The sequence below is a fragment of the Lactuca serriola genome, chromosome 7 (genome assembly GCF_051521515.1).
Source record: "Lactuca serriola cultivar US96UC23 chromosome 7, Lser_US96UC23_V15, whole genome shotgun sequence".
Classification (NCBI taxonomy): Eukaryota; Viridiplantae; Streptophyta; class Magnoliopsida; order Asterales; family Asteraceae; genus Lactuca; species Lactuca serriola.
Window position 1 is genome coordinate 9,256,000 of NC_136414.1, and position 25,654 is coordinate 9,281,653.

Here is a 25,654-nt window from a genome sequence, read left to right on the forward strand (position 1 = left end):
TAATTATTTTTTTCCAAAAGTATATCCGTTTAATGAGGAATTTGATATAATAAAGAAAGTGAATGTTAATTAAAATGAGATATATATTTCATAATTATTACATGGGTTTATTAAAAAAATTAATATCAAGGTGTAAACATTACACATTTTTAAAGTGAAATTTCAGAATAAATACAAACGATGATGTTGTACAATGAAATATAAAATTGAATAGACTGAAAAAAAAAACACTATTAAAGCAGTCAATCTTGAAAATAACATAGTTATGAAAAATTATAAAGTAAGATAAAAATTATAAGATATTAGGAGATTTGTAAAAAGTACATTTACTAAAAGCGTTACGGTTATTAGAAAAAATAAGACCGTTAAGATTATTGAAAATACAATATATAAACTAAGTTATCACAATAGTAATGAAATGTCATTATTTGATATTTCATATAATTGAAAGATATATCAAATTACATTGATGATATACTAAAATTATTCAAAGTTGCGCAAAAACTAATGCAAAATTTTTGCGAACACCAAATAAATAAGAACAAACATAAAAGCTAACATTTATATTTATAATCAATTTAAAATAAACCAATCATGATTTAGAAAAGAATCTTCATTGATGATATACTAAAATTAAATCTATATAACATTTAACATTTTATAAATTATATTGCATAACTTTATTTGAATAAATGAAATACATGTCAATATTTAATGCAATAGAAAAAACAGTATATTGGTTGTCAATATATGTTTAAATTAGGTAACATTATTATGCAATGAACGTCTAATTAAAATGCTTATAAATATATAAATATCATAACTATATGAGACGAGGAAAGTCGTTTAACTAATAAAACAAAAAATGATGTCTACAAAGAGATCTTTCAATGATTATATATATATATATATATATATATATATATATATTTATCGTGTTCAATGTATTTTCTACACATTTCAATAATACCAATAACCATATATTTTTTTATAATCATTATAAAATATCTATAAACGATTATATGTTTTTTTATGCGTTTCCCGCGTTTAACGCGGGCTATAATCTAGTTTGGTACTAAAGCAAGAACCATGACAACTAGCAATGGTATAGGTTCTACACTACAACCTTTAATTCTTGTTTTTTTTTAAAGGAAAGGGGGAAGACAATGTTGGAGTCCCAAGAGCTATGAGATTTGGTGGAGAGTGGTTATGTAGATCTATATCCGAAAGGATGTGAATGCTCTATTTTTCATCGAATCATCAATGATTGATGAGTTTTTCCATGTATTGCAGCAACAACGATCTCGAATCAAGCATGGGCGATATTGAAACAATCAACATTTCGGAATCCTTCATTGTTTACAATCAACATTTCAATTATTAACAGTATTACCAAGTATGCAAGCGTATATAATCATAAAGTTTGAAAAAGAAAATGAGTGATTATACGATTCAACAGTATTTACTTTACAAAACATAATATGTATAACTAAACGAACATTATTTTGTGTTTGAGCTCAAACCAAATGACCTTGAGCATGAGAAGCATGCTTCCTCTGGGCCTAAGCAAGTGAAAATTCGATTTAAGTGTAAATATTACTTATTTTATTCACCGGAAGTTATGATTTACCTTTTTATATTGGTTGCGAGACCAATTAACAGAGATATTTAACAATAACATATATCATTCTGATCCCTCAATGTTTTCATAGTAATAGAAGTATAGAACTATAATATAATCATTATTTAAACAAGATAACCGGGTTGGGCCGAAAACCGGGGACCAAAAGTCAAAGGGTTTTGGTAAAAAAACCAAACGGTTCAAAAAGTGACGAGGGACAACGCCACATCATTACATACGTGTGCAAATATAAGGAAGAACGGAAGATGCACTACCAAGTCCAAAGACATTTCATTTTATAGTAAGTAGTGGTATATAAAGCCAATTATCAATTAGCAGATCCGCCATTGATAGATACCTCAACAGCAACACCAAGGTTTTGTTTTCCAAATTCCAACCCTACACTCTCTAGCTATCGACCCAAGCCCTCAGACTCCAATTCTTCATGTATGAATACAGAAAAGACACACAAATGGGGCCCGCGTGCTTGAGGAGCGAGATGATGGTTGGGGAGTTCACAGAGCCTGGTTGTTATTCAAAGGCCTTAGTGGCTGTCAATCTTGCTCTTGCTTTTGTCGATATCGCTATTGCCGTCCTTGCATTTTATCAGGTCTCTTCTATTTTAAGTCAATCTCCACATTTTGACTTTTCAAATTGGGTTATTAGGTTTGCTATAACACTCCATTTCTCAAAAGGTTTGTTGTTTGGATTGAAGAAATCGAAAATTCACTTCGAATTTGTCAAACTTAATGCCGATTTTAGCATAGGGTAAATTGCTTTTAGTTGTCTCTGAGTTAACGAGTTATTTTCTCGTGAGTTCATGTAGTGATTTGGTTGACAATGGGATTTGTTTGCTGACCCTAAATGAAGAATTAGTTTCTCTTCATAATGCTGTAGGATTTAGTTCCTAAATATCCTTGTTGTTGAAGACTGAAAGCATTCTTCTATAACTATTTAGTACATTATGGTGCTGATTCTTCAGCAGTTAATGGGAGTGTTTCTTTTTGATACGATGCTTAATGCAGAAAAATTTGAGAATCAGAAATGAGAATATGCATTTCTGTAGAATCAAAATCAGAAACGGAATATGCTTTTTTATAGCTTTTTCTAATTCAAAGATCATAACTTTATCATGCTGCATAGTACTAAATCACAAAGTTTCTGATTGATGTTAAATTTCAATACTTCAATTCTAAGTAAGATTTTTTGTTTAATACCGACAACTGATATTTTGCACTTTCTTATGTCAGTTGTTGAGAATTCATTCTAGGAATCCACAGAGGGGTTGGACTCGACAGAAAGTAAGTAACTAATACCCCTTAAATATCTTTTATTTTCATAACTTGCATGAAGAAATACTGTTACCTTTTTTTTTTTGGCTTAATGGGTGACTTAATCCACTAAACTATAAATGAGTGTTCCTTTTGACTTAATGCCGAAAGAATGATTTAACTAAAAAAGTTAGGAAAATGAGGCTTTCCCCATTAAGTCCTAACTTTTTGACAAAATTTCCTCATACATTATTTGTCAATATCCTTTTTATCTTTATACTAGTATGTAAGCATCACTTTCTTCACATACTTATATTATTACCCATAATAGCAACATACTTACATTTTTTACTGATAATAGCAATGTACTTTGAATTTTACCTATAATTGCAACACACTTTTAAATTTGTACCCATAATAGCAACATATTTACATTTTGCTACCAATATGGGCAATATATTAAATTTTGTTCCATATTATTGTTCTAGGTAGAGCAATGTAAATAATTTGCTTTTATGGGTAAGGAATTTAAGTATTTCCTATTTTGTGTATACAAATGTAAGTACATTGTTATTATCATATTATGGTTACATATTATGATTTCTACTTTATAATCATCTTTAGTTGTCATCAAATGTAACTTATAGTAACTCATTTAAAAATCTAATTGCAGGTGTTTCATCTAATGATTGGTTTTGCCAACACGGGTAGGATATTTATATTTTAGACTTTTTCTTTGTATTAATTTTGAGACATTAAATTTCCTTATGCTATTATAATACATTTTGTTAACATGGTTTTCAAGTTAAAAAGACCATCTATTTCCAACACATGGTTTTTATCTTCACTTTTTAAATGGCTTTGCTTTTTTTTTTTGGTGTCAGGTTATGGTCTTTATTTTGTATTGACTCTTGTTGCTGCTTGTAAGAAGTGGATATGCTGGTCAAGTTCTTGTGGTTTTGTTGTTATGGGTATGTTGTTAATTATATACAGGAAATTCTTATAGTATTACAATTACACTCTTTTGGATAATTATAAAAAGTAAAAAATATTTTGTTTTGCAGCATTGCCCAAGATTCTATTTCTTGCAGCTTTTCTTCTTCTTCTATCTTTCTGGTACGTTTCATTTGGTGTCTGGAATTTTAAAAAGATCTTGATAGATTTATGAGCCTGTTAAAGTAATGCAACTGTAATTTGAATTACATGTTCTTCTAGTTTGAAAAATGAGGTTATTAGGATTCATATTTATCTATTTGATAAATTAGTCCAAATATAAAAGAAATAGCTTATTTACATAGTTCTTAAATTAGATATTTAAAACTCAAAATTGAAGCATAGTTTTGGATGAGGTAGCCTATAACTTAGATGTGTTTGAGGGAAGCAATATAATTGTATGAAACATGGTATGCATATAGTTTATAAAAAAACAAAAACAAGGTTAGGACTTAGGATGCTGTAATACCCAAATCAATGAAAAGAAATTGCTATTTCTTGCATATAACCCTTACTTTTAAACTCCCAAGTCTATCAGTGTACTTTTTCTTTTATAAATTTATCTGTATATAAATTGATGGTCAACATTCAACAATCATAGGGTTGACCTTTGCCATCAGGCAAATGATGAAGATGAGGATGAATCAGAAGGTAGTCCTTATGAAGCTTTGGTAGAGAAAGTAAATAAGCCAAATCCAAATCCAAATTTGAAGGTTATTAATTATACCCGCAGAAGATGTTGCAATATTCGAATCTTCCCTGGTGGCAGCCGCCAACAAGTTGTCATATTGGTATGTATGCTATGCATAATTTTATAAATTCTCAATTTTGCCCCTATTGACTATTTGATTTTTTTACTCATGTTTTAATGATATGTATGAAATGTTGACTGATATATAATTGATTTAACAGGTGACATTGTTAATACTTGTGTTAATGCTGGCATCTGCTGTGCTTATATGGATTGGCCTTGGAAAAAACCCTATTGATTCCTCCGTTGTGGCACGGGTAAATGCAACAAATAGCATCCTACTTTCATTTCTTTCTACCACATCATTCTACTTTCAATCTTTTTCTTATCAACACATTGTACTTTGAAAAATCTATTTATCAGGTAGATAATTTATCAAAGTACAATGCTGTAACAGGAAGAAATGAAAGTAATAAGGTTACATATGATATGAATATGAATATGATATGATGCAGGTGTATGTAGATACTTTTGCTGTTGCAATGTTTTTCCTAGGAGGCGCATTAGCATGCTACGGTCAGCATCTTCGGTATCTGCTACTATTATTATTATTATTATTTTAATTTTTTAAATATTAATGCTACAAATTTCTTCTGTTTATGCAAGAAATAGCTACGTTTTTTTCTCACTTATTTGTGTATTATCTTTTCATTTCTTTCTAATTTCTATTACAACACAACATTATACTTTCATTTTTATTTTTTCTTATTATAACATTGTACTTTGAAAATCTAGCCAATTATAGCATTGTATTTTTGAGGACATTCTCCTTTGAAAAGGTTGTCTAGGTATAGCGGTGAAAATTGCATTGTATTTTGATGAGATTGTCATAATTGGGTTGATATCTGAAACTACAATGTTGTAATAGGAAAAATGAAAGTAGGATGCTGCTAATATTATAAACTCTAATCAATACAAGTAGTTTGCCATTTTTCTTTTTTTGCATTTAACCCTTGATTCATTGTACAGGATATGTGCTGGTATCAAAAATGAGTAAAGTTCGATCTGAGAGGACTTCTTGCGAAATGTGGAAGGTATCCCAATTATTATTATTTTATTTTTTGTTACATTTTTCATCCATGGGTTCATTAGTTTTATGAAGATGACCATTTTGCCCCTCATATTTTTCATCTCCCTCTCCAAATCCCTAAACCAGAACCTCAAAAAGTCCTTTGCTCCACCAAAATAATAAAATATAAATTTGGAGGGCAAATAGGTAATCTTACATGGGCTTTACACCCATTTCTAAACATTGTGCAAATCACGGATCTAAAACGTATATAGGGAATAAAAATGCAAAAAAATAAAATAAAAATTACACAGAGGGACCAAAAGTGTAAATAGGTCTTTCCTTACTATACTACCAAACAATTTTGTTTCTGTTTTTCAGGTTGCTGGACTTGCTATAGTTTCTGTTGTTTGTTTCACCTCAAGTTCAGTCGTTGCTATATTTACAAATATACCCGTATGTATTTTTGTGCTTAATTCATTCAGTCATTTTCCTCAACCTCTTAATTTAATGCATTCATTCATTTTCACAGGTTCTGTATCATTGTGAGTGGCGGGGAATTGGAGGACTCTATGCCTCTCTTTTACTCATTGTCTACTACTTCATAGGTAAATTAAATAAATCAATCGCCATTTTTTCTTCTACTTTTTTTTTTCTGAAATTAATCGCTTTGTATTTGGATGACATTGCTAAATTGGGTGGAATTTTGTAATAATAAACAAATGAATGAAAGTACATTGCTATTTTTTTTGGATATTTGACCCTAATCCATAGTTTCATCATGCCATGTTTGTCCAGGTTCATCCGTACCTTCAGGTTTTGTGCTATGGGTAATGAGAGAATTGCCACCTTCGGTTGCGGTTAACGTTCCGGAAGAATCTAGAACACTTGCTTTTGTAAGTGACTATTCAACTACTACAACACAACCACAACATTGGACTACTATTACAACTGCACAAAATCAGGTTCAAATGCTTTCTATATATTAATCATTAATGTTCTGGAAGAATCTACAACACTTAGCTTTTTATTTACCTGGTACAAAACATCTTGATTTGTGTAAAAGAAAAAAAATGAGAATGTTGACTTTGACTTTTAAGTGCAGGGATCAAGGGCAAGTCCAATATGACTGAAGTTGACCAAACCATATTTAACAACCTACTTGCTCGAGAGTCAACAAGTCAACAACCGTGAAAATGAAAGTGGATGAAAAGGGCGGAGGGATTTTGATAGTTTATTAGGTTCTTTTGTATATATAAAATTATAAATTATATATCAGCAATCTCTCTCTCTCTCTCTCTTTTTTTTTTTTTTTTTTCCTTTGATATGTTTTTCTATTACAACATTGTACTTTTAATGTTTTTATTAAATTGTTATATTTTATAACATTATACTTTAATTTCTTTTCTTATTGGAGTATTATATTTTGAGAAGTCTATGTGAAAGTTGCTTATTTGGATTACATTGCATATTTGGATATATTTTTCCAAATAAACACTTGTAATAAAATAGGGTTGATGTGAAGGGGTAATTAACTTTTTGTTTTTTTATATAGAAAAATCATGTCATTTGAAGAATTTTTAAATACTTTTGAACAAACTCACAACAAAATAAAAACTTTGGATTAGTCAAAACTTTTTTGAACCAAAATAATATTTTTAAGCTATTCCTGCAATTTTGCCTAAAAATAATAAAATGAATCGGACGCTTGGAATTGGCCTCAAAAGATTTGGGCTCCTTTCAGCCTTTTACCATCTTTTTTAACAGCTTGGGCCTAACAGGTCCCTATTAAGAGTTCAACTGTTCTAAGTTCCAACGGAACTTAATCACATCGGGCATCATCAAAACGAGTTCCAAATTCTTTCCGCTATTCGCAAAGCGTGCGGCAAAATTCGACTAACACCGATGGATACGGGAACGGATTTTACTTCCGGCCGCCGTGTCGCCGCCGTCAATCTAGAACAACATAATCAATCTAAAAGTCACCGTTCGATCTTCGAAGTTCCATCGGATTTCTTCGATTCCTGCGGCCTACTTGAATATCCATCAACCTCATCAACCGCCTTCATCCCTGAATTCGCCGCCACCTGGACTACTAGTACTAGTAGCAAGGAAAATACTGTATTAGAAGCAGAGTCGGAGAAGGATAATAATGTTAGTTCTAGTGAGAGATTGACGTGCAATACTTGTAAATCCAGTTTCGAGTCGCTTCAAGATCAACGGTCTCACTTCAAGTCCGATTTTCATCGATTCAATGTAAATTCTCTTACATTAAATATCTTGTTTTGTCTTTTCTTGAAACTTTACATCTGCTCGTGTGTTTGTATTTTGCAACTTCAACAGGTTTGAAATTTTCATGAAAATGAACTTTAACATACGTTCTGTATACTACTGCAACGCTAAAATAAATATTTAACTTTACTTTATTTTTGCTTGAATCGATGCATATTTATGAGTATAGTACCATCTCCGTGCCACCACTAGATTATAACTCTTAAAAAATCGCAAAGCTAAAGGACATTGAGTTAGCTAACAGTGATATGTCTCTGTTAGAAGATAACGGACTCCAATTGTGGAATCTGAGCATTGACGCCTATTTTGTTTTGTTTATTTCTTAGCATGAATATACATACTACTAGAAATCACTATGAAATAAGTACACATGTCAGACGCATATGTACCTAGATTGATTTTTGATAGGCATGGTAAACCATTCTAATCAAGACCTTACTTTGAAACTTAGTCGGCTAATATTAATGGCATATGTTGATGATTGTAGTTCATTGTGTTTTGACTGACCAATTGATATCATCAGCTAAAGCTTGCGGTTGCTGGAAAGGATATTGTGAAAGAGGATGATTTTGATGAATGGACATGTAATTCGTTAGTTCAAGATTATGATGTATCAAGTATATCAGGCTCAGATGAGGAAGATGACAGAGAATCTAGCCTCAGAAATGATATGAACAAGGGCTTACTGGGAAGTACTAAAAGCAAAATCTTTGTACGTTTAGCAAATGGAGAAATGGTTTCATTCTGGAAGTGTTTGCTTCTAGAAGACAATGTGAAGATTCTTTTTGAATCTATTGAGGATGGTGGTATGCCTTGTGTAACAAAGAAGGAAGTGATTGAGAGACTGCATGATGTGATTCATGAAAGTAGGGACAATACCCGTTTTAGGGTTATGTTGCTTGCTAGTGGTGGCCATTTTGCTGGTTGTGTCTTTGATGGAAACTCTGTTGTTGTCCACAAAACATTTCACAGGTTAGTAGTTAGTACTTATCTCATCCTTCAAATTTGATCATGTTTTAAATTGGCATTATGATTATCCAAAATTTATATCTACAAATACACCATTCATCCTTCGTTTCTGACATCCGAAAGTAATATTTGACCTTCTTTAATGTCATGATTATAAATGTACTTGAATTAGTAGCATACTAGCATATATATCATTCTTCTTTTTGCAAATCAATTACTTTTGTTATATTCAATTGTAATTGAAGTTCTGTATTGGTAGATGTTATGAATGTCCTGTTGTTATTCAGAGTGCATTATGAGGTGCCTTGATTGAAATGATGCTAAAAAGCCACCTATTTGATATGTAGATATGTGATAAGGGCAAAGTCTGGGAAAAAGCAGTCATCAAAAGATGCTAGTGGCAAAATTGCACATTCTGCAGGAGCTTCAATACGTCGCCACAATGAACTTGCCTTAAAGAAGGTATTTTACAGTACTTCAGTTCAAGTGAAAATTAAGCAGTCAGTCATATATAGCATACCAGATTAAGTCTTTTTCATCCTTATAAATATCACTCAACTAACTATAATTTCCAATCAGGAAATTCGAGAGCTACTGACATCCTGGAAGCCATATTTTGAAGGTTCCTCTTGTATATTCATTCACGCCCCTTCAGACAATCGGCAGCTCTTATTTGAAGGTGAAACTCCATATTTTAGTGGTCACAAAAGTGGCATCAGACGAATCCCATTGACTGTTAGAAGACCAACATTCAAAGAGGCTCGCCGACTATACAACATTTTAACTCAAATTTCCACTGAAGCTGAAGAACAAGCTCCTGTTATTATTAATAAAGATAAACAAGTTTCTAGAAGTGATAAGTTGGAAAATCCACACAAGGGTGTGGCTGATTCTAATAATGTGGAAGATCTGTGTGTGTCAAGTTCAAGTGATAAAGAGAGTGTTGTTTTGATTGAGACTCCTTTACATGAAGCAGCAAAGGCTGGGGATGCTGAGAAGGTTGTGGAGTTATTAGAACAAGGTTGTGATCCTTGTGTTGTGGATGAAAGAGGGAGGACTGCTTATATGGTTGCAAATGAAAAGGAAGTAAGGAATACGTTTAGAAGGTTTATGGCTTTGAATCTTGATAAGTGGGATTGGCAAGCTGCTAAAGTTCCTAGTCCTTTGACCAAAGAAATGGAGGAATCTCAGAATGCTAAGCAGGTAACAATTGTTGTGATTTCACTTCTGCACCTACAAAATATTCTACTGTTATAATGATTTCTTTGATATCCAGATAGATGTATTAGTTAAAAATAAAAAGACATAACAACTGAATATGTTATGTGTTAATGAAAATTGAAAAATGATGAGTATTTAAAATAAGCACTAGTAGAGGCTGGGTGTTTGTTTGTTTGTTTGTGGTTGAATAAAGTAGAAAGAATGGTATTTGATTGGTTGTTTGAGTTTTGACACTCAGGCAGAGAAAGATGCAAAGAGGAAAGCAAGAGCAAAAGAGCTGAAGAAGCTACGCAAAGCTAAAGAAAAGAAGGCTCAGGTCAGCTGTTTTTTCTTTTATCTTATTAGCAGAGCAGACAGTGTTGTTATAAAATACTCCTAAAATGCAAGACTTGATTATAATTTAATAATTTATACATACCTGACCTCAAATAAATGATTAAAAAAAAATGCAGGCAGAGGCTGCCGAATTACAGAAAGCTTCATCATCTCATTCTCAATCACAAAGACCAAAGCTGACTAAAGAGGTACCTACCATCCTTCATCCTTGTCTTTTATTATTAATTTTATGTAAAATGATTATTATTGACATTGTATTGTAATTGTAGGAAGAAGCAAAACGAGCACAGGATGAAGAGAGAGAGAAGAGAGCTGCTGCAGCTGAGAGGAGAATAGCAGCCCTTGCCCTTCAATCCACCTCATCTTCAACAGAATCAGACATGTTTTGTTCCTGTTGCCACGTGTCGTTAGCTGGTAAAGTTCCATTTCATAGGTATAATTATAAATACTGCACCACAACATGCATGCATCTCCACAAAGAGATTCTCGAGGATCAATAAATGAGTTAATCATTCTGATTTTGTACCTTGTAACAATGTATTCTTCTGCTCCTTAAATTATGATTGAATAATAATTAATTATTTTCATATTGTTTTTTTTTTCGTACCAAAGATGAGTGGAATGGGAAATTGAGTTGTTTATGTTTATGGTTACTTTGAAAGTAAATATTCTCTTATAGGAGTTGAGCTTGGCTGACAAATGACAACTAATATATTCTTTTAATATTATTTATTTAAAATTATAATTATAAATAATTGAGATTGAGATATGCATTTCTAGTCAAATAGATGGAAAGTATCAATCAAACATCAGTATTTTTTTTTTCGTTTTACATGCTTGAATGAAAAGGTTTGTTTAATCACAAGTATACATATTTTGTATAATGGTTCTATATTTTATTTTATTTTTCTAAATTTAATCAAATTAGCTAGTCTAATGTTATGCACTTGATTTGTGATTTGGATGATTTTATAATATTATAGATTGATTTTTACAAAATACTTGAAAAGAGAAACGGTTTGGAAAAATCTCTTTAAACTGATGATGAGTAAAACTAAAATTTATCTTGAAAAGTTGGAAGTTTGGTTAATCTCATAAGAGTAGAAAATCTGTTTGAAAGAAGCAAGTACAAATGGTTTGAAAAGATTGAAGATGTTTCTGGTATTGTACTACTCAGATCACGGGAGGGAGGGAGGGCTCTTCATATAATAACCATCTTAGTAATAGTAAGTTGGATTTTTAATTGCATTATGACTCTTCATATAATAACAACTTTAGTAATAGTAACTTGGCTCTTTAATACATGAATGTCTTTGGTAAATAATAATAGTGCTATGAATCTTCATATAATAACGATCCTTAGTAAATAGTAGGTCGGTTATTCAATACATGAATGTCCTCTCAGTAAATAGTGATAGTGATACGAGTGTTCATATATCAAAGCCCATAAATTAAATTTATAACAATGTAATGTAACATCGATGTCCTTATATCGGTTACATTAAAATTGTATATCAGTTACATTGAAATCAAAAATATTTACCGGTTGGTAAAACACATTAATTTTATTGATTTGTGATTTGGATGATTTTATAATATCATAGATTGATTTTTATAAAAATACTTGAAAAGAAAAACGGTTTGGAAAAATCTGTTGACACTGTTGATGGGAAAAACCAAAAATTATTTTGAAAAGTTTGAGATTTGGTTAATCTGATATGAATAGAAAAATCTGTTTGAAAGAAGCAACCAAGTACAAAAGATTTGAGAGTGAATCATATCTCACCTTATCCTACCTTACAACTTTTGTCCCGACAAGCCACATAGTTATGTTACAGTCACAGTCTCATTCCAATACAAGTTAGTCGTGCATAAACTCTGTTACAAGGAGTCATTCATTTCTATATCAAACTAAAAAAAATGCAATATACGCATGTTACAACATGGTGGAATCCATAGCCCAGAACGATACAACAAAATTCCTTTCCTTATCAGACAGATCCTAAAAGAAGCCAACTTCCCTTCCCTGACTACAACTAATAATAATAATAATAATAATAAAACAAGTGCCATGAACAATCACAATATTACACACAATTTGAAATTTGAAAATATCATTATATCAAATACTATCAACAGGAACGCATCAAAACAGGCCCAACCGAAGACCTCAACATCTCGCTCAGAGCCACCTGAACATCAGTCGACCCATGCTCACATTTTATCAAGCTGGAAATCAAAGGAAAATATCCCCCAAGATGTTTCTCAAATGCCGAATCACCCAAACTACAAATAGTCTTCAAAGTCACAACAATCAGAGGACCACGAGCCGCAAGCTCTCGTTTCTTACCAGACCCCAACGGAATCAACCACCTAGGGGCGGTAGGGGACGAATCCGTCATTTGTCTAGGAAGTGCTAATTCGATGTAGAATTGAAGCACTTCTTGGCAAAGGGAAACGAGAGATGACTCGACCTTTGATTCGTTGTAAAAGGGTGGTTTATCAAGTGTGAGATTTTGGATTAGATTCAGGCAGATTTGGTAGGATTCGTTTTCCAGACGGAGCAACGGTGGGTCTTGCATTTGGGTTATGTGGGCCAGGTCTTGTAAACTTGATCGTAATGTGGTGTTGGTGTTTATGGTGTGGGCGTGTGTTGCTACTTTGTGGACCGCATCAAACAAGGTTATGGTGTTGCTTGTTGACAGGTGATGTCTATACATGTTGTAGATCTCTGTTATTGCCTGTCATTTGTCATTTGTCATTTGTCAAGTCAAATACTTTTTATATACTATTATACACAAACAAACAAATAAAACAGGTAAATATTCAAAACTATATAAACATACAACATAACATACCTGGATTAATAGAAGTTGAACCGCAGCATGACACTTGGCATCAGAAATAGCAGCATAAATGCGATCTTTGTGGAGGTGGTCGTCATCCTGAGTTTCTCCCATTGAAACATCTTCTTGTTTATATTTCAACTCCAATCCATCTTTATCAAGAATAATGAAGAAATCAGGAAGTGTTTGATTAGCAGCTTGTTCAAGAGCCAAAACCACTTCAACCCATTTATCATCAGTGAAAAACTCCCCAGCACTACTCATCAAACGGACAAAAGCAGCAATACCAATACCCGCAAGGCTTTGGTGGGGCCGCTTGATGAAACTCACCAACAAGGAAAGAATCTTTTCCAGAAGGGGATTCACGGTGTCGTAGAAATTGACAAAAAGATCCATGACCAATTGGAGGGCGAGTGTGCATGTTTCGTACAGCCATGAGTCTTGATCGAGTTCATATTCGTCCACATCAGCAGCACTGGAACCAGTGGGTGGTGGGTGGAGTGAGGAATGATCATGATCATGATCGGAAGCATGACGGACATAGTCAAAGATGGGGAAGAGTGCGGAGTCAAAGACACGTTCCCATAATGGTAGAGAGAAGTGATGGCCGTAGTTTCGTAAGGTGTCAAAGAGTACTTGGAGTGCACTTTTTCTGATCTCGGGTCGAGGGTCGAAGCTTAGCTCGGATAATCCTGATAAAATAATAAATTTATTAAAATCAAATAAGTGAAAAACACCCATCCACACCAATTATTAATTAATTAATTTTCTCACCAGCCAATAACGGAAACCAGAAGTAAAGATGATCATCCTTGTCTGGCAACTCTTTTCCTTGCTGACGTGGCGAAGGGGCAATCTTTTCAGAAGCTTCCTTGTCCTCCTCATACGCTGAAGAGGATCCAAGATCTCCTTCAGCAAGTTTAGCAGCACAGAAGCGCAAGAAACTTATAGCACTCAGACTGATATCTTTATCGGATCGATTGTTTGTGAATGCGATTAAACAATTTACACAATCTGTGAAAGTTGTTGTTTCAGTCTCCGTGATATACGGGAAATAATCTCGCACTATCTTCTCGATTATTTCAAACGCCAAAAGTACAATGCTTTTATGCTCATCAGAAGCTGCTGCTGTAAACACCTGGCAAATGTTTTACAAACCAAATGAAAAATCTGTGTTATTCCATAAACTCTACAATTTTCTTCCCTTAGTATTGCTGGTTTTTGGAGTAAAATGACTAGTTATGGTCCCTGACTATTATATATAGCTGATTTTTGCAATTTTGGTCCCACAAATAGTCATTTCCTCCTGGGCACAGGGACCAAAAAAAAAAAGTCAAGAGAACGCTTTGGGATCAAAACTGCAAAGTCAGCTATATTTAGGGACTAAAAAAGTAACTTATATTCGAAAAAGATAAAGGAGACGTTTTTGTTACCATAAACATGCTTTTCCATCCGGATTTGACATTGTTGACACGTGATAAGACCATCTGAGAGACACACCGGATTATTAATTCTCTAATTTCAACAGCACTGCTTTTGCGCATGACAATCACAAAAGGCTTCATGAAGTCATTCTGGAAATTGTAATTGGTCAACTCTTCCCGCTCTAGAAACTTCATGGATAACTGCCGTAAGGAATCCATTGCAAATATTGCAATTGACAAATTCTCAGAACAGCCTATGGTCACGAAAAAATCAGACAGCACATTCCAGATGCTTGTCCACACAAGCCTGATTCGGTTCATATTGTAGTGTCTGCAGAACAAAGAAAATATATACTTTCATTTATTTGTTTATCATAGCATCCTACTTTAGTTTTTTTCCATTAAAGTAAAAAAGTGAGACAAAAGGGATTAGATGCATACGCGATCTCAATTATCTTTGTGAGGCTGAAGACTCTAGGATCAGAAGTAGAGCGCAACTCCTCCATAGACACCTTACAAAGTGCCTTCACAAAGTCAATTATAGCCTCACTGTTTAATTTCTGACTCCTTGTGAATATACGATTCATTTCTCCAACTTGTTCCAGCATGCTTAAGTTAGAGACCAAATTATTGACTTGTTCTGGTGTGATCCCTACAGAAGCATTGCCACCAATGCCAGCAGCACTGTCATATGTACCTCTTCTCATGGCTGCAGCCACCTGCTGAATCCTTCCAGCTCCCTTTTTTTTAAGAACAGGAAGGATGTTTGACTTTGACTGTGATTTGTTGTTTTCATTTGGATTAGCAGCAAAGAAAGTGGCATCTGGAGGCGCCCCTTCACCTAATAAATGTAAGTGCTCGAATCGAGAAACACATGTTAGAATATGCTCCCAGGCTTCTTGTAGGTAATTCCCATCCTCATATGCAATTGTAACCATTGCCTGTGATTGTGAAATAAACAAATTACCTAATGTTTAATCTTTCAGCATACAAATTTTTTCTCTATTTAATCATCAACAATTATGCAAGGGTATTGGATTTGCAGGAACTTCTTGTTCACAAACAATATATCACAATCCTTGTATTCCTTCAGGCTTTCATTTGTAGATCTAGCTTTTTAATTTATAGAAAAAGTATAAAATTGTAATTTGTTAGATAACGCACAGTTACAAAAATAATTATGCTTTTTTATAATTAAATTTCTTTAACACATAATATTTTATTTAAAAAGTACATTCGAAATCTGAAGAATACGGAGATAAATCTGTACGTATCAAGTAAATTAAATAACTTTTCAAATCCAAAAAATTAATATAACTGTCTACATTTCAATAACAATGATATGATTCTGAAACTAGGTTACCAGTTAGTGTTTCAGCGAAACTTGATTATTTTAATGAAACTGTTTCAACAAGTCTGTCATGTCATAAGTCAACATCAGCATGATTCAGCAACACGTTGACCCATGTCATCACTAAAGGTTAAAAAATCTCATAAGAACAGAACATAAAATTTTCACAAGAATGGAACAAAATTGAAAGTTAAGTGGTTAAACCTATTAAAAATAAGTTTGAGGTACCTAAGTATGAAACTTGGTTGCTATTTAGTGACATTATCCCTAAACTAAAAAAAATGATGTATTGATACTTGAAACACTGTAGGTAAAAATGAGACAAACCTTGATGGCCTCTATATTCTTTTGTTTAATATCTGCTGGTGAATGAAGGCAAGTAAACTTTGCGAGTGATGTCACATAAGCATCTCGATGAGTCTTCATTGACATTGCTGATGTCACATGTATTGCATACCGAAAGCCTTCCAAACATTGACCAATCACTATTTCATCATCACTTTGATCAAGTGGAACACTAAAAGCAGCCAGCATAGGAGCCCAGCACACCTCCACCATGAATCTCAGTATAAACACATCTGTTGCAGCATAATAAACTGACCTGAAAAAAACACACATCGTAAAAGGTTACAACATTTTTTATAACAAATACCAGATGTTTATTCAATTATTCTTACTCTGATTTTTGTGCTTTTTCTTTGAACTGTTCTTGCATGTGTTGCATGAGATCATCGCTTGTATTATTCTCATCACCTCTCTTACGCACCACAATATTCAGTATGCTGTCTAAACCCAAAATCCTGTTTGAATTTACAGCCTGCTTCTTTTGAAGGGCTAAATCGTCTTCCTTCATTTTAATTTCATTTTTTGAAATTCGTTCATATAAAGATTTCAGGTAGTCTGGGGACAAATCTTTTCCATCGTCTATGCCACGATTGTTTTTTATAAAATCATCCACTGACATCTGCATAGCCAAACATATAATCAGTCGATGCCATATATATATATATATATATATATATATATATATATATATATATATATATATATATATATATATATAAGGGGATGTTTATTTTTTTTTCCCATGTATGAGTAAAAATAAACTGTCATGTATGTATGAATTGGATTGATACCTTATTTTTAACCATTGGATTATGAGCATCAGTGTTGAGAAGTATAACAGAATAGGCAAGAACATAGGCTGTGTCAGCACTAATGAATGCCTTTGGATTACATTTGCAGTAACGTTCAGCAAACTTTTCCATAATTCTATCAATCTTTTGTGCCTCACCAGGCAATCTGAATCCACGTAGAAAAGATCTGATTGCTTCATCAAAATCCATATTTTCAAAGTCAAAGGAGTCAACGTATGCATGCATGACTTTCAGGGACAGATCTTCTCTTTCCCCAAGGTAATCCCCAATCAAAGTCTTGTTCAAACCAGAAGCTTGCTTTAAGAAATCTGCTATTTCTTCAGGTGAATTCCCCACCTTGTTCACTTTGATCAAGAACTCAATCCCCTTTTTAGGTTTCCTATTAAATAGAGATATACCCTCCTGCCAATGCCATTATATTTAACATTAGATCTTTGAAAAAATGTCATCTGATGACTGTTTAAATAATATAATATAATATAATAAATAACCTGAAGTTCAAGTTTGTAAGCCCGGCGTTGCTCAATTGTTGAAGCATCTGAAACTTCATTAGAAGCTTCTGGATGAGAATCCAATCCATCAACAGGCTGAGGCTCACTTTCATTTGCATTCCCATTTTCTGTTGGAGAATCTCCAGTTTCATGATTGTTCTCAACAACCTCAAATTTTTTATCTGAGTAAGGATCCGGAATGTGCAGTTGTTTGTTCATCCAGTCCCCCATTGATTTTAAAATAGCCACTAAGCACTTCATTGCTTCATGTTTCAAGGCTGCATCTTGAGGTGGTAAAAGAGTAGTTGCAGCCCCAGGTTGGACCCCTTGAGCCGTTTTAAGAAGTCCATTTACCGTCCTATTAAACAAATACCAACCTACTTTATTTTATTTCTATATTAACCATTTTATTTTCATTTCTTTCTGTCTAACTGTATCATTATATCATATTCTACTTTCAATGTTTTTTTTTTATCAGGACATTGTACTTTGAAAAATCTACCCAATTATAACTGGATACATTTTTCAAGGGAAGATGTTGTAGTTGAAGAAATTAAAGTAGGAATTAGAAAAGAGCGAGCATACCTCTCAAATATGTTTGATGAATTGACATCACAATCATAGTTGATAAATATATCTACCAAGATCTGTGAATCGACACAAAGTCTTTCAAAAAATCGAAGTACGATCATCTTCTGCTGGAAATTAGGTTGGGCAACATTTTCTAGAACCCTAAGAACTATCATTGGAAAGAATACTCCAATTTCTGCTTTCAATCCAGCTCTGAATCTTGAAATCAAGCTAAAGAAAATTGAACAGGAGAGCTGGAAGATAATCACAAGGGTCGATGCACTGTTCTTCAACAAAGACAGGCATAGGTACTGCCTAATGGCACCCAAAAATCTGTTCCGACAAGAAAAGAAAGTAAGGGGGAGTAATGTGTAAGTATAAACAATCCGAACTCTGAAGTTGAACCAGAACAACAAATTAACAATCTTTTAACACAAACAAATGGATAATTTAGTATTCACTTTGTAAAGAGGATGGTTATTGTAAATGAACATAGTCCTCCTATACCATGAATTCTTACATTAACCAATCCGCAAAAATGTTCTTTAACTTGTAAGATCTACCATAAGTAAATGATAAGTGTGATTCAACATGGACTTTCTAACTACAGTATTGTCCAGGCAAAGTTTTTTAAAAAAACCCTATTTGCAATTTGACTAAAAATGAGCTAACGCGTATCACAAGAAAACTCTTTCAGTGGCAGAAGGTGTGTACTGTGTGATTACAATGATGCATTGAACAAATTTTGCTATCATAAAGAGATTACTTAGTCACATATACAGCTTTTTGGCTTCAAGATGGAATTATTAACAGGGAAAGCTCTGACCACTTTACACCACTTAATTTTCTGTGTCGGTGTCGATGCAAAAAGTACAGGCATGAGGCATTATCATCAATATACGATCCACAAAAAGGATCAGACCCGAATTTTCCTCATGAAATAAAGGCCCCATTAGCACACTCACAGGGGAAAATGTGACTGAGTTTTCAATATCTCCAAAGGAAAAACGTACCTTTCACTAGTTCTAAAAATGGCCCCAGCATTCTCCAGCAAAATCTTAAGTAACTCCAATGCAACAATTTTCCCCCGCATCAACTGAGGGTCTGCCAGTGCCTCTTTCGGAGGAGTCTTCATTGATAGCTTACATAGAGCCCTAAACACCAAAAACGCATCCCTTCTGAGCTTATTCCCAATCTGCACATCCTGATCATCCTCCCTCTCCCCCTCCCCATCTGCCAACTCTCCTTTCCGCCCCTCCAAAGCTGTTTTATACATGCTCATCTCCCAATACTTGGCATCCAACATATCCTTATCAGTAGAATCCAACAAATCAGCAGGATTTGTTGACTCTGTAGTCGATGTCTTGGTCTCAAACGCCCCATCATGCACACCACCATTAGATGCTACCGGAGTTCCCTGATTCAAAACCCCATCTATTTCATGCATAACCTTGCTAATAAACCCTTGAACAAACATTGCCATTGATGCATCATCATCTCCCCCCTTTTCCGGCGGGTCCATCAACTCGGCAACCACTATCGGCTGCACTGGCACTGTAGAAGAATCCGCCTCCATCCTCCTAAACACAATCACAAGCATCTGGATCAAGGAAGCCTTTGCCGTCGTCTGATTGACCACATTCTTACTGCTGAGATAAATATCGTAACTAGTTCTCACAATCTGCAATAAACTATCACCATGTATCCTCAGCTGAATAGACGTCACAGCTGATAAAATTGTCTTCAAAACCAACAACTCCACTCCCTCATCTCCCAAATCACAACACTTACAAACCGATTCGATCAATCTGGACAACAGCTTCGCGTCGGATCCACCGGTAGGATCCGATTCGCCATGTAGATATCCATGAGCTATCAATTTCTGTATACAATCTAAAGCTGGCTCAGCGATCTTCGGATCTCCCGAAGAGCAAGCCTTGATAATAGGACTTAAAATAAGTTCCGATTCAGCTAGGCTTAGTTCGAAGGCGCCAGAACCGTGCAGCACGCCGGAAAGTTGTGAATGTGATAACGACTCGGCATCTGATTGATTTTCCTCTGACGAAGGGGAAGTAGGGGATAGCGGAGGAGGTTTTTCAGGAGATGTAATGCGTTCGAGTACAGATTTGCATTCGTTACCAAGTTTAGAGTGTTTGCGCCACGAACTGTTCTTGATTATCTTCTCTAGGGCTGGAACTAGAACGCTGTTGATAAGGCGGGAATCGACTTCCGGAGAAGCCATCCCCTCAGTCTCTCGGGTTAGATCTGGCCACGATACGGTCAACTATGATGATCTAGTTGAAGTAAAGTACGGTGGCTCCGATGTCGACGATGGTGATCTGAGGTGGCGATTGCGTCTGAGTAAAGTGTTTGTGTGTAGCCTGATATGGAGTTGGATCACGCAGTACTTTTTTCTGGTCTTCCGAGTTCTGATGCGAAGTCTACAATATGTTCGAATATAGCCTACACTATTAAATAACCGTAAAAAACTAAAAATTAGCCACTTATAAATTGAATAAACCAATAGGGACAGAAATTCCCTAATTGGGGACTAGTGTAGTAAGGTAAATGCAAATCACAACCACAAATCCACAATATCAAAAATACACTATATCAAGAACCCAATATCAAAAATCAAAAATACACTATATCAAGAAACTCAATATCAAATTCGCCCTTGTATCAAAAATACACTATATAAGAAACCTAATATCAAAAATACACTAATATCAACACCATCTACGATTCCTAGTGGAAACCCAAAATCAAGAAAACCATTATAAAACTGTGACATCCCCATTTTCTCGGTCAGGAAAAACCAATTTTGTTTATGCTTTATAAAAATCAGAATACTTATTTTAATAAAAATGTTGTGGAATTTGTTTTCAGTAAAACATGATAAATACGTTATCAAAGCATTTCCGAAGAAAAGTATTTTTATTTATTTTAAAGCATTTGGGGTGTCATCGTCAATACAAAAACATAAGCATAAACAGAACTTACATTTGTTATCACTAGTGATTTACATCTCCTTAATCTCTCAGTGTAATGTGACATCATAACAACACCTGTGATATAAATAAACTGAGTGGGTCAGGTTGGGAAACCTGGTGAGTACATAGGGTTTTCAACCCACAATAATATAATTAATATGTTTAAACAATCAAGCAATCAACTCAATTACCCATCCTCATTATCTTCTTTATTCTTAAGGATCTACCCTAAGAATCAGCTATTTCTTGTTCACTCATTCCTAAGGATCATCCTAAGGAATCGGCACGAAGTCCATCGTTGCCACGGTTTACACAACGGGCACTAAGTCTGCATAGTCGTCAGGGTTTAGGCATCAAGTCTGCATGATCACCAAGGTTTAGGCATCAAGTCTGCATGATCACCAGGGTTTAGGCACCAAGTCTGCATGGTCACCAAGGTTTAGAGTACACCGGGTGAACACATCGTTCACAACACCTACAGGTTGCGAGCCTGCTAGTGTTCCAATAGACTGTCTATAATAGTATGTGGTTGTCATCCATACTCTGCTGAATGACGGGGCCATCATTTGGGAAAAAAGCTTCTCACATCGTCCACCTCTCACCCTCACCTCACGGTCTATTTCACCTCTCAACTCATCATCCAACTCATACTTCATCTATTACATCTACCCATGTTTTACCCCAATATTATCGTAGATATAAAATACGTATGTAGTTTAAATCATTTAAAACATGTATAAAATCGTTCATCCAGCATAGACAGCAAGTATTCAGATAATAAGCACACATAGCACATAATTTATATAAAATACTTCATAACTATGTATAACATGAAAGTAACTATGCACTCACTTTGGAAGGTGATGACTCGACACTTGAACAACACTTCGTTACTCTCAACACAATTTTCCTCGGACAAAACCTAATATCATTACCACTAGAGTTTAGTATAATATTCGCCGAGACTAATTAATAGTCTGGCTATTATTACTATTATATAAGCGTTAAAAAATACTTATATAACCCATAATAACAGCCCAAATACTCCTTATAAGGTCCTAATAACATTACTATATTGAAACATAAGCTATATTAAAGATAGGGTAGGCATAGCTCACTTACAGCGGGTTTTCTCGAAAATCGGGCTTGGCTAGAGTAGCGTTTCCGAGCCGAAAGGCTCTTTTCTTGGGAATCTAGGAGCCTCGGGGCTTCCTTCTGGTGCTAGGGAGGTTCCCTAGGCTTTTTGGGGGGTTTGGGGGGTTAGAGAGAGAGTTTAGAGAGAGAAAGTTAAGTTGGAAAGGTATGAAGAATGAGGGAGCCCGACACCTCTATTTATAGGCTGGAAAATAGCTCTACTCGTCGATTAGGTCCTCCTACTCGTCGATTCCATGCCAAGTGTCACCCTCTGGTGGCTTGCCTTGGGGAGAAAGCATTGGCCCATTGTAGTGACAAAGAACATGGTTTGGCATGCGGAATTAAAGTTTGCACAATTGAACACAGTGATTTGGGTGCTAAAAGATATATCTGATCATAGTAAATGAGTACGAAAAGGGATCTAGTCTAGAACTTCATAAATATCTCACTCACTAATCACTATGAACTACATCTCTCAAGCACACCTCTACAAGTGGACAAACCCACTATTTATAGAGGTGTTTACATGTCTCTCTCTCTCACTCTCTATCTCTCATGAGTCTAAAGGCTAATGCACCACACGCAAGTGGGTCTACACAAGTCAACCGATTACAAAGTCATACATGACGAACTTTGCACCCCAACATTCTCTCCCTCAAAGTTAGGAATGGATGACCCACTTCAAATCTTCCAAAGTCGAGCAACTACGCGGTTTGAGCCTCAAGGGTGACACTGTAACATCCCCCTCTGGCACGTATCACAATATTGTCCGCTTTGGGCCACTCGGCACGAGGAATTCCCAGGGGGTCACCCATCCTGGTACTACTCCCGCCCGAGCACGCTTAACTGCAGAGTTCTTATGGGATCTGCTGCCCTCACGGCTTTAAAACGCCTTGTGACAAGGAAGGTATCCACACCCCTTTATAAGGAAATGTTTCGTTCTCCTTCCAAGCCGATGTGGGATCAGATCTAACCCACTTTCACCCCCCATTATAGGGTTCGACGTCCCCGTCGAACACATCGACCCGTGCCTTGGCTCTGATACCATTTGTAACATCCCCCTCTGGCACGTATCACAATATTGTCCGCTTTGGGCCACTCGACACGAGGACTTCCCAGGGGGTCACCCATCCTGGTACTACTCCCGCCCGAGCACGCTTAACTGCAGAGTTCTTATGGGATCTGCTGCCCTCACGGCTTTAAAACGTGTTGTGACAAGAAAGGTATCCACACCCCTTTATAAGGAAATGTTTCGTTCTCCTTCCAAGCTGATGTGGGATCAGATCTAACCCACTTTAAAGTGGGTTAGATCTGATCCCACATCGGCTGAGAAGGAGAACTAAGCATTCCTAATAAGGGGTGTGGATACCTTCCCTATCACAACGCGTTTTAAAGTCATGAGGGCAGCAGATCCCATAAGAACTCTGCAGTTAAGTGTGCTCGGGCGAGAGTAGTACCAGGATGGGTGACCCCCTAGGAAGTCCTCGTGCCGAGTGGCCCAAAGCGGACAATATTGTGATACGTGCCAGAGGGGGATGTTACAAATGGTATCAGAGCCAGGGCACGGGTTGATGTGTTCAACGGGGACGTCAAACCCTATAATGGGGGGTGAAAGTGGGTTAGATCTGATCCCACATCGGCTTGGAAGGAGAACGAAACATTTCCTTATAAAGGGGTGTGGATACCTTCCTTGTCACAACGCGTTTTAAAGCCGTGAGGGCAACAGATCCCATAAGAACTCTGCAGTTAAGCGTGCTCGGGCGGGAGTAGTACCAGGATGGGTGACCCCCTGGGAAGTCCTCGTGCCGAGTGGCCCAAAGCGGACAATATTGTGATACGTGTCAGAGGGGGATGTTACAGACACATGTCGAAACGAACTTCAATCTTCAATTCTTCCATGATTCTTCAATTTGGGCTCTAGGATGTGAGACCATACAAACCGAGCATCAACGAATGATTAATTCCAAATAATCACCCAAAATTTGCGCTAAAAACACACCCCAAAAATCTTCAATAAAACCAAACTCATTTCGAATACATCATTTTCGAACATCCAATTGCATCATCTCGTAAGCTTCAAAACTTCAAGATCACTTCGGTCTTCAAATCCGTGTAATATGAAAAATTCAAGTTCGAATTTCCATCGAAAAATGATTATAAAACTCCCAAGGAAAAAGAACGTGCTCTATTTGGAATTTTTCGTGTCAAAACTCCCCCTTAACATGTGGCATAAACATTGTGCTTCAATCCGGAAAATCCAAAAAATATTGAATTTTTAGCTTCGTTCACGGATCGCCTTTGACAAAATTTCTCAAAATGGGTAGAAATTGTCAATTTCATAATTCTGCAGTGACCCGGTGCGCCCAACACAGCAAAATATGCAAAACTCTCCCCCTTTTCAAATTTGGGTAGAAAGCGTCAATTTGCACAAACTGCAGGGGCCTGAAATGCACAATCTTCAATTTTCAGCAAAAACAGTCCTTTTTCGAATTTGGGTGCAAACTGCCAAAAATTCGAAGTCTCAGGGACCATCTTCGAAAATTCTGCCCTTGTGCACAAATCATACGAAGCATCACCCCAAACATTCGAAGCGTCAAAAAATTTTCAAAATTAGGTGAAAAGTGTCAAACATTCGAAACTTGAGTTATTTTTCGAAGTGTCAGAAATTCTAAGGTTCAGGGGTCAAATTCGAAACTTTGCCATTTCCTTTCAATTCATGCGAAGCATTTTGTGATCAAACATTCGAAGCATTTAGCTAAACATTTGAAGCTATAAGGGTCATAAGCATTTAGCTAAACATTTTGTGATCAAACTCATTTCGAATACATCATTTTCGAACATCCAATTGCATCATCTCGTAAGCTTCAAAACTTCAAGATCACTTCGGTCTTCAAATCCGTGTAATATGAAAAATTCAAGTTCGAATTTCCATCGAAAAATGATCTTCCCCAAAATTTTCCCAAACGTATGAATTCGAAGCATACGAAGACTCTGAATGTACAGTAACCTCTGAATATCTATGAATCAACTTTGTTCACTTCGGACATTCAACTCAAAAAAATTCTTCGTTCTTACAGTTCGTTCCTTACAGTTCTTCCCCAAATCATCGATTCCCAAATCTTCGAATCTTAATCACCAAATCAACACAGTCGATCATTTTTCGTTCGTTTTTCAGCTCACCAAACATCCAAAAACTCGTCGACATCCAAAAATCACCACAAAACG

At 35.4% G+C, this 25,654-nt stretch overlaps 3 protein-coding genes and 1 pseudogene across 4 annotated transcripts; 2 read left to right on the plus strand and 2 right to left on the minus strand.

Moving 5' to 3' along the window:
• Positions 1–1,876: 1,876 nt before the first annotated feature.
• On the plus strand, positions 1,877–7,044 carry LOC145063478 (tobamovirus multiplication protein 1-like). Of its 2 annotated transcripts, none has more exons than XM_079011073.1 (13): positions 1,877–2,231; positions 2,872–2,922; positions 3,566–3,599; positions 3,777–3,863; positions 3,957–4,008; positions 4,487–4,676; positions 4,798–4,893; positions 5,092–5,152; positions 5,606–5,670; positions 6,027–6,101; positions 6,178–6,253; positions 6,444–6,610; positions 6,746–7,044. In XM_079011073.1, exons 1-13 carry the CDS (start codon positions 2,067–2,069, stop codon positions 6,776–6,778), a joined length of 1,152 nt encoding a protein of 383 aa, XP_078867199.1. In that variant the 5' UTR covers positions 1,877–2,066; the 3' UTR covers positions 6,779–7,044. The 2 variants fall into 2 exon arrangements, with proteins under 2 accessions (XP_078867199.1, XP_078867200.1); XM_079011074.1 differs by having other exon boundaries at positions 1,879–2,231; positions 6,751–7,044.
• A 414-nt stretch (positions 7,045–7,458) lies between these two features.
• On the plus strand, positions 7,459–11,050 carry LOC145062801 (uncharacterized). The gene is made up of 7 exons (XM_079010394.1): positions 7,459–7,901; positions 8,461–8,909; positions 9,254–9,368; positions 9,486–10,109; positions 10,366–10,443; positions 10,580–10,651; positions 10,733–11,050. Exons 1-7 carry the CDS (start codon positions 7,551–7,553, stop codon positions 10,961–10,963), a joined length of 1,920 nt encoding a protein of 639 aa, XP_078866520.1. The 5' UTR covers positions 7,459–7,550; the 3' UTR covers positions 10,964–11,050.
• A 1,281-nt stretch (positions 11,051–12,331) lies between these two features.
• Positions 12,332–20,754, minus strand: LOC145061525 (brefeldin A-inhibited guanine nucleotide-exchange protein 3-like). Its single transcript, XM_079009030.1, has 11 exons — positions 19,316–20,754; positions 18,318–18,635; positions 17,733–18,090; positions 17,221–17,643; positions 16,762–17,048; positions 16,412–16,685; positions 15,175–15,674; positions 14,743–15,064; positions 14,084–14,447; positions 13,322–14,001; positions 12,332–13,204 (listed from the first exon to the last, which is right to left on the minus strand). Exons 1-11 carry the CDS (start codon positions 20,542–20,544, stop codon positions 12,596–12,598), a joined length of 5,364 nt encoding a protein of 1,787 aa, XP_078865156.1. The 5' UTR covers positions 20,545–20,754; the 3' UTR covers positions 12,332–12,595.
• Positions 20,755–23,523: 2,769 nt separating this feature from the next.
• LOC145065049 (5S ribosomal RNA) lies at positions 23,524–23,641 on the minus strand (annotated as a pseudogene).
• Between the last annotated feature and the right edge of the window lie 2,013 nt (positions 23,642–25,654).

What these genes read in the sequence shown, in the direction of transcription:
- LOC145063478 (XM_079011073.1), top strand. Translation starts at nt 2,067, where the DNA reads ATGTATGAATACAGAAAAGACACACAAATGGGGCCCGCGTGCTTGAGG. An exon ending in TTGTGGTTTTGTTGTTATGG is followed by an intron (nt 3,864 to 3,956) that starts GTATGTTGTTAA and finishes TTTGTTTTGCAG; the next exon opens with CATTGCCCAAGATTCTATTT. An exon ending in GCCAACAAGTTGTCATATTG is followed by an intron (nt 4,677 to 4,797) that starts GTATGTATGCTA and finishes TTGATTTAACAG; the next exon opens with GTGACATTGTTAATACTTGT.
- LOC145062801 (XM_079010394.1), top strand. Translation starts at nt 7,551, where the DNA reads ATGGATACGGGAACGGATTTTACTTCCGGCCGCCGTGTCGCCGCCGTC. An exon ending in CCGATTTTCATCGATTCAAT is followed by an intron (nt 7,902 to 8,460) that starts GTAAATTCTCTT and finishes TGATATCATCAG; the next exon opens with CTAAAGCTTGCGGTTGCTGG. An exon ending in GACCAAAGCTGACTAAAGAG is followed by an intron (nt 10,652 to 10,732) that starts GTACCTACCATC and finishes TTGTAATTGTAG; the next exon opens with GAAGAAGCAAAACGAGCACA.
- LOC145061525 (XM_079009030.1), bottom strand. Translation starts at nt 20,544, where the DNA reads ATGGCTTCTCCGGAAGTCGATTCCCGCCTTATCAACAGCGTTCTAGTT. An exon ending in CTTACAAACTTGAACTTCAG is followed by an intron (nt 17,644 to 17,732) that starts GTTATTTATTAT and finishes TGGCATTGGCAG; the next exon opens with GAGGGTATATCTCTATTTAA. An exon ending in TTCAACTTCTATTAATCCAG is followed by an intron (nt 13,205 to 13,321) that starts GTATGTTATGTT and finishes GACAAATGACAG; the next exon opens with GCAATAACAGAGATCTACAA.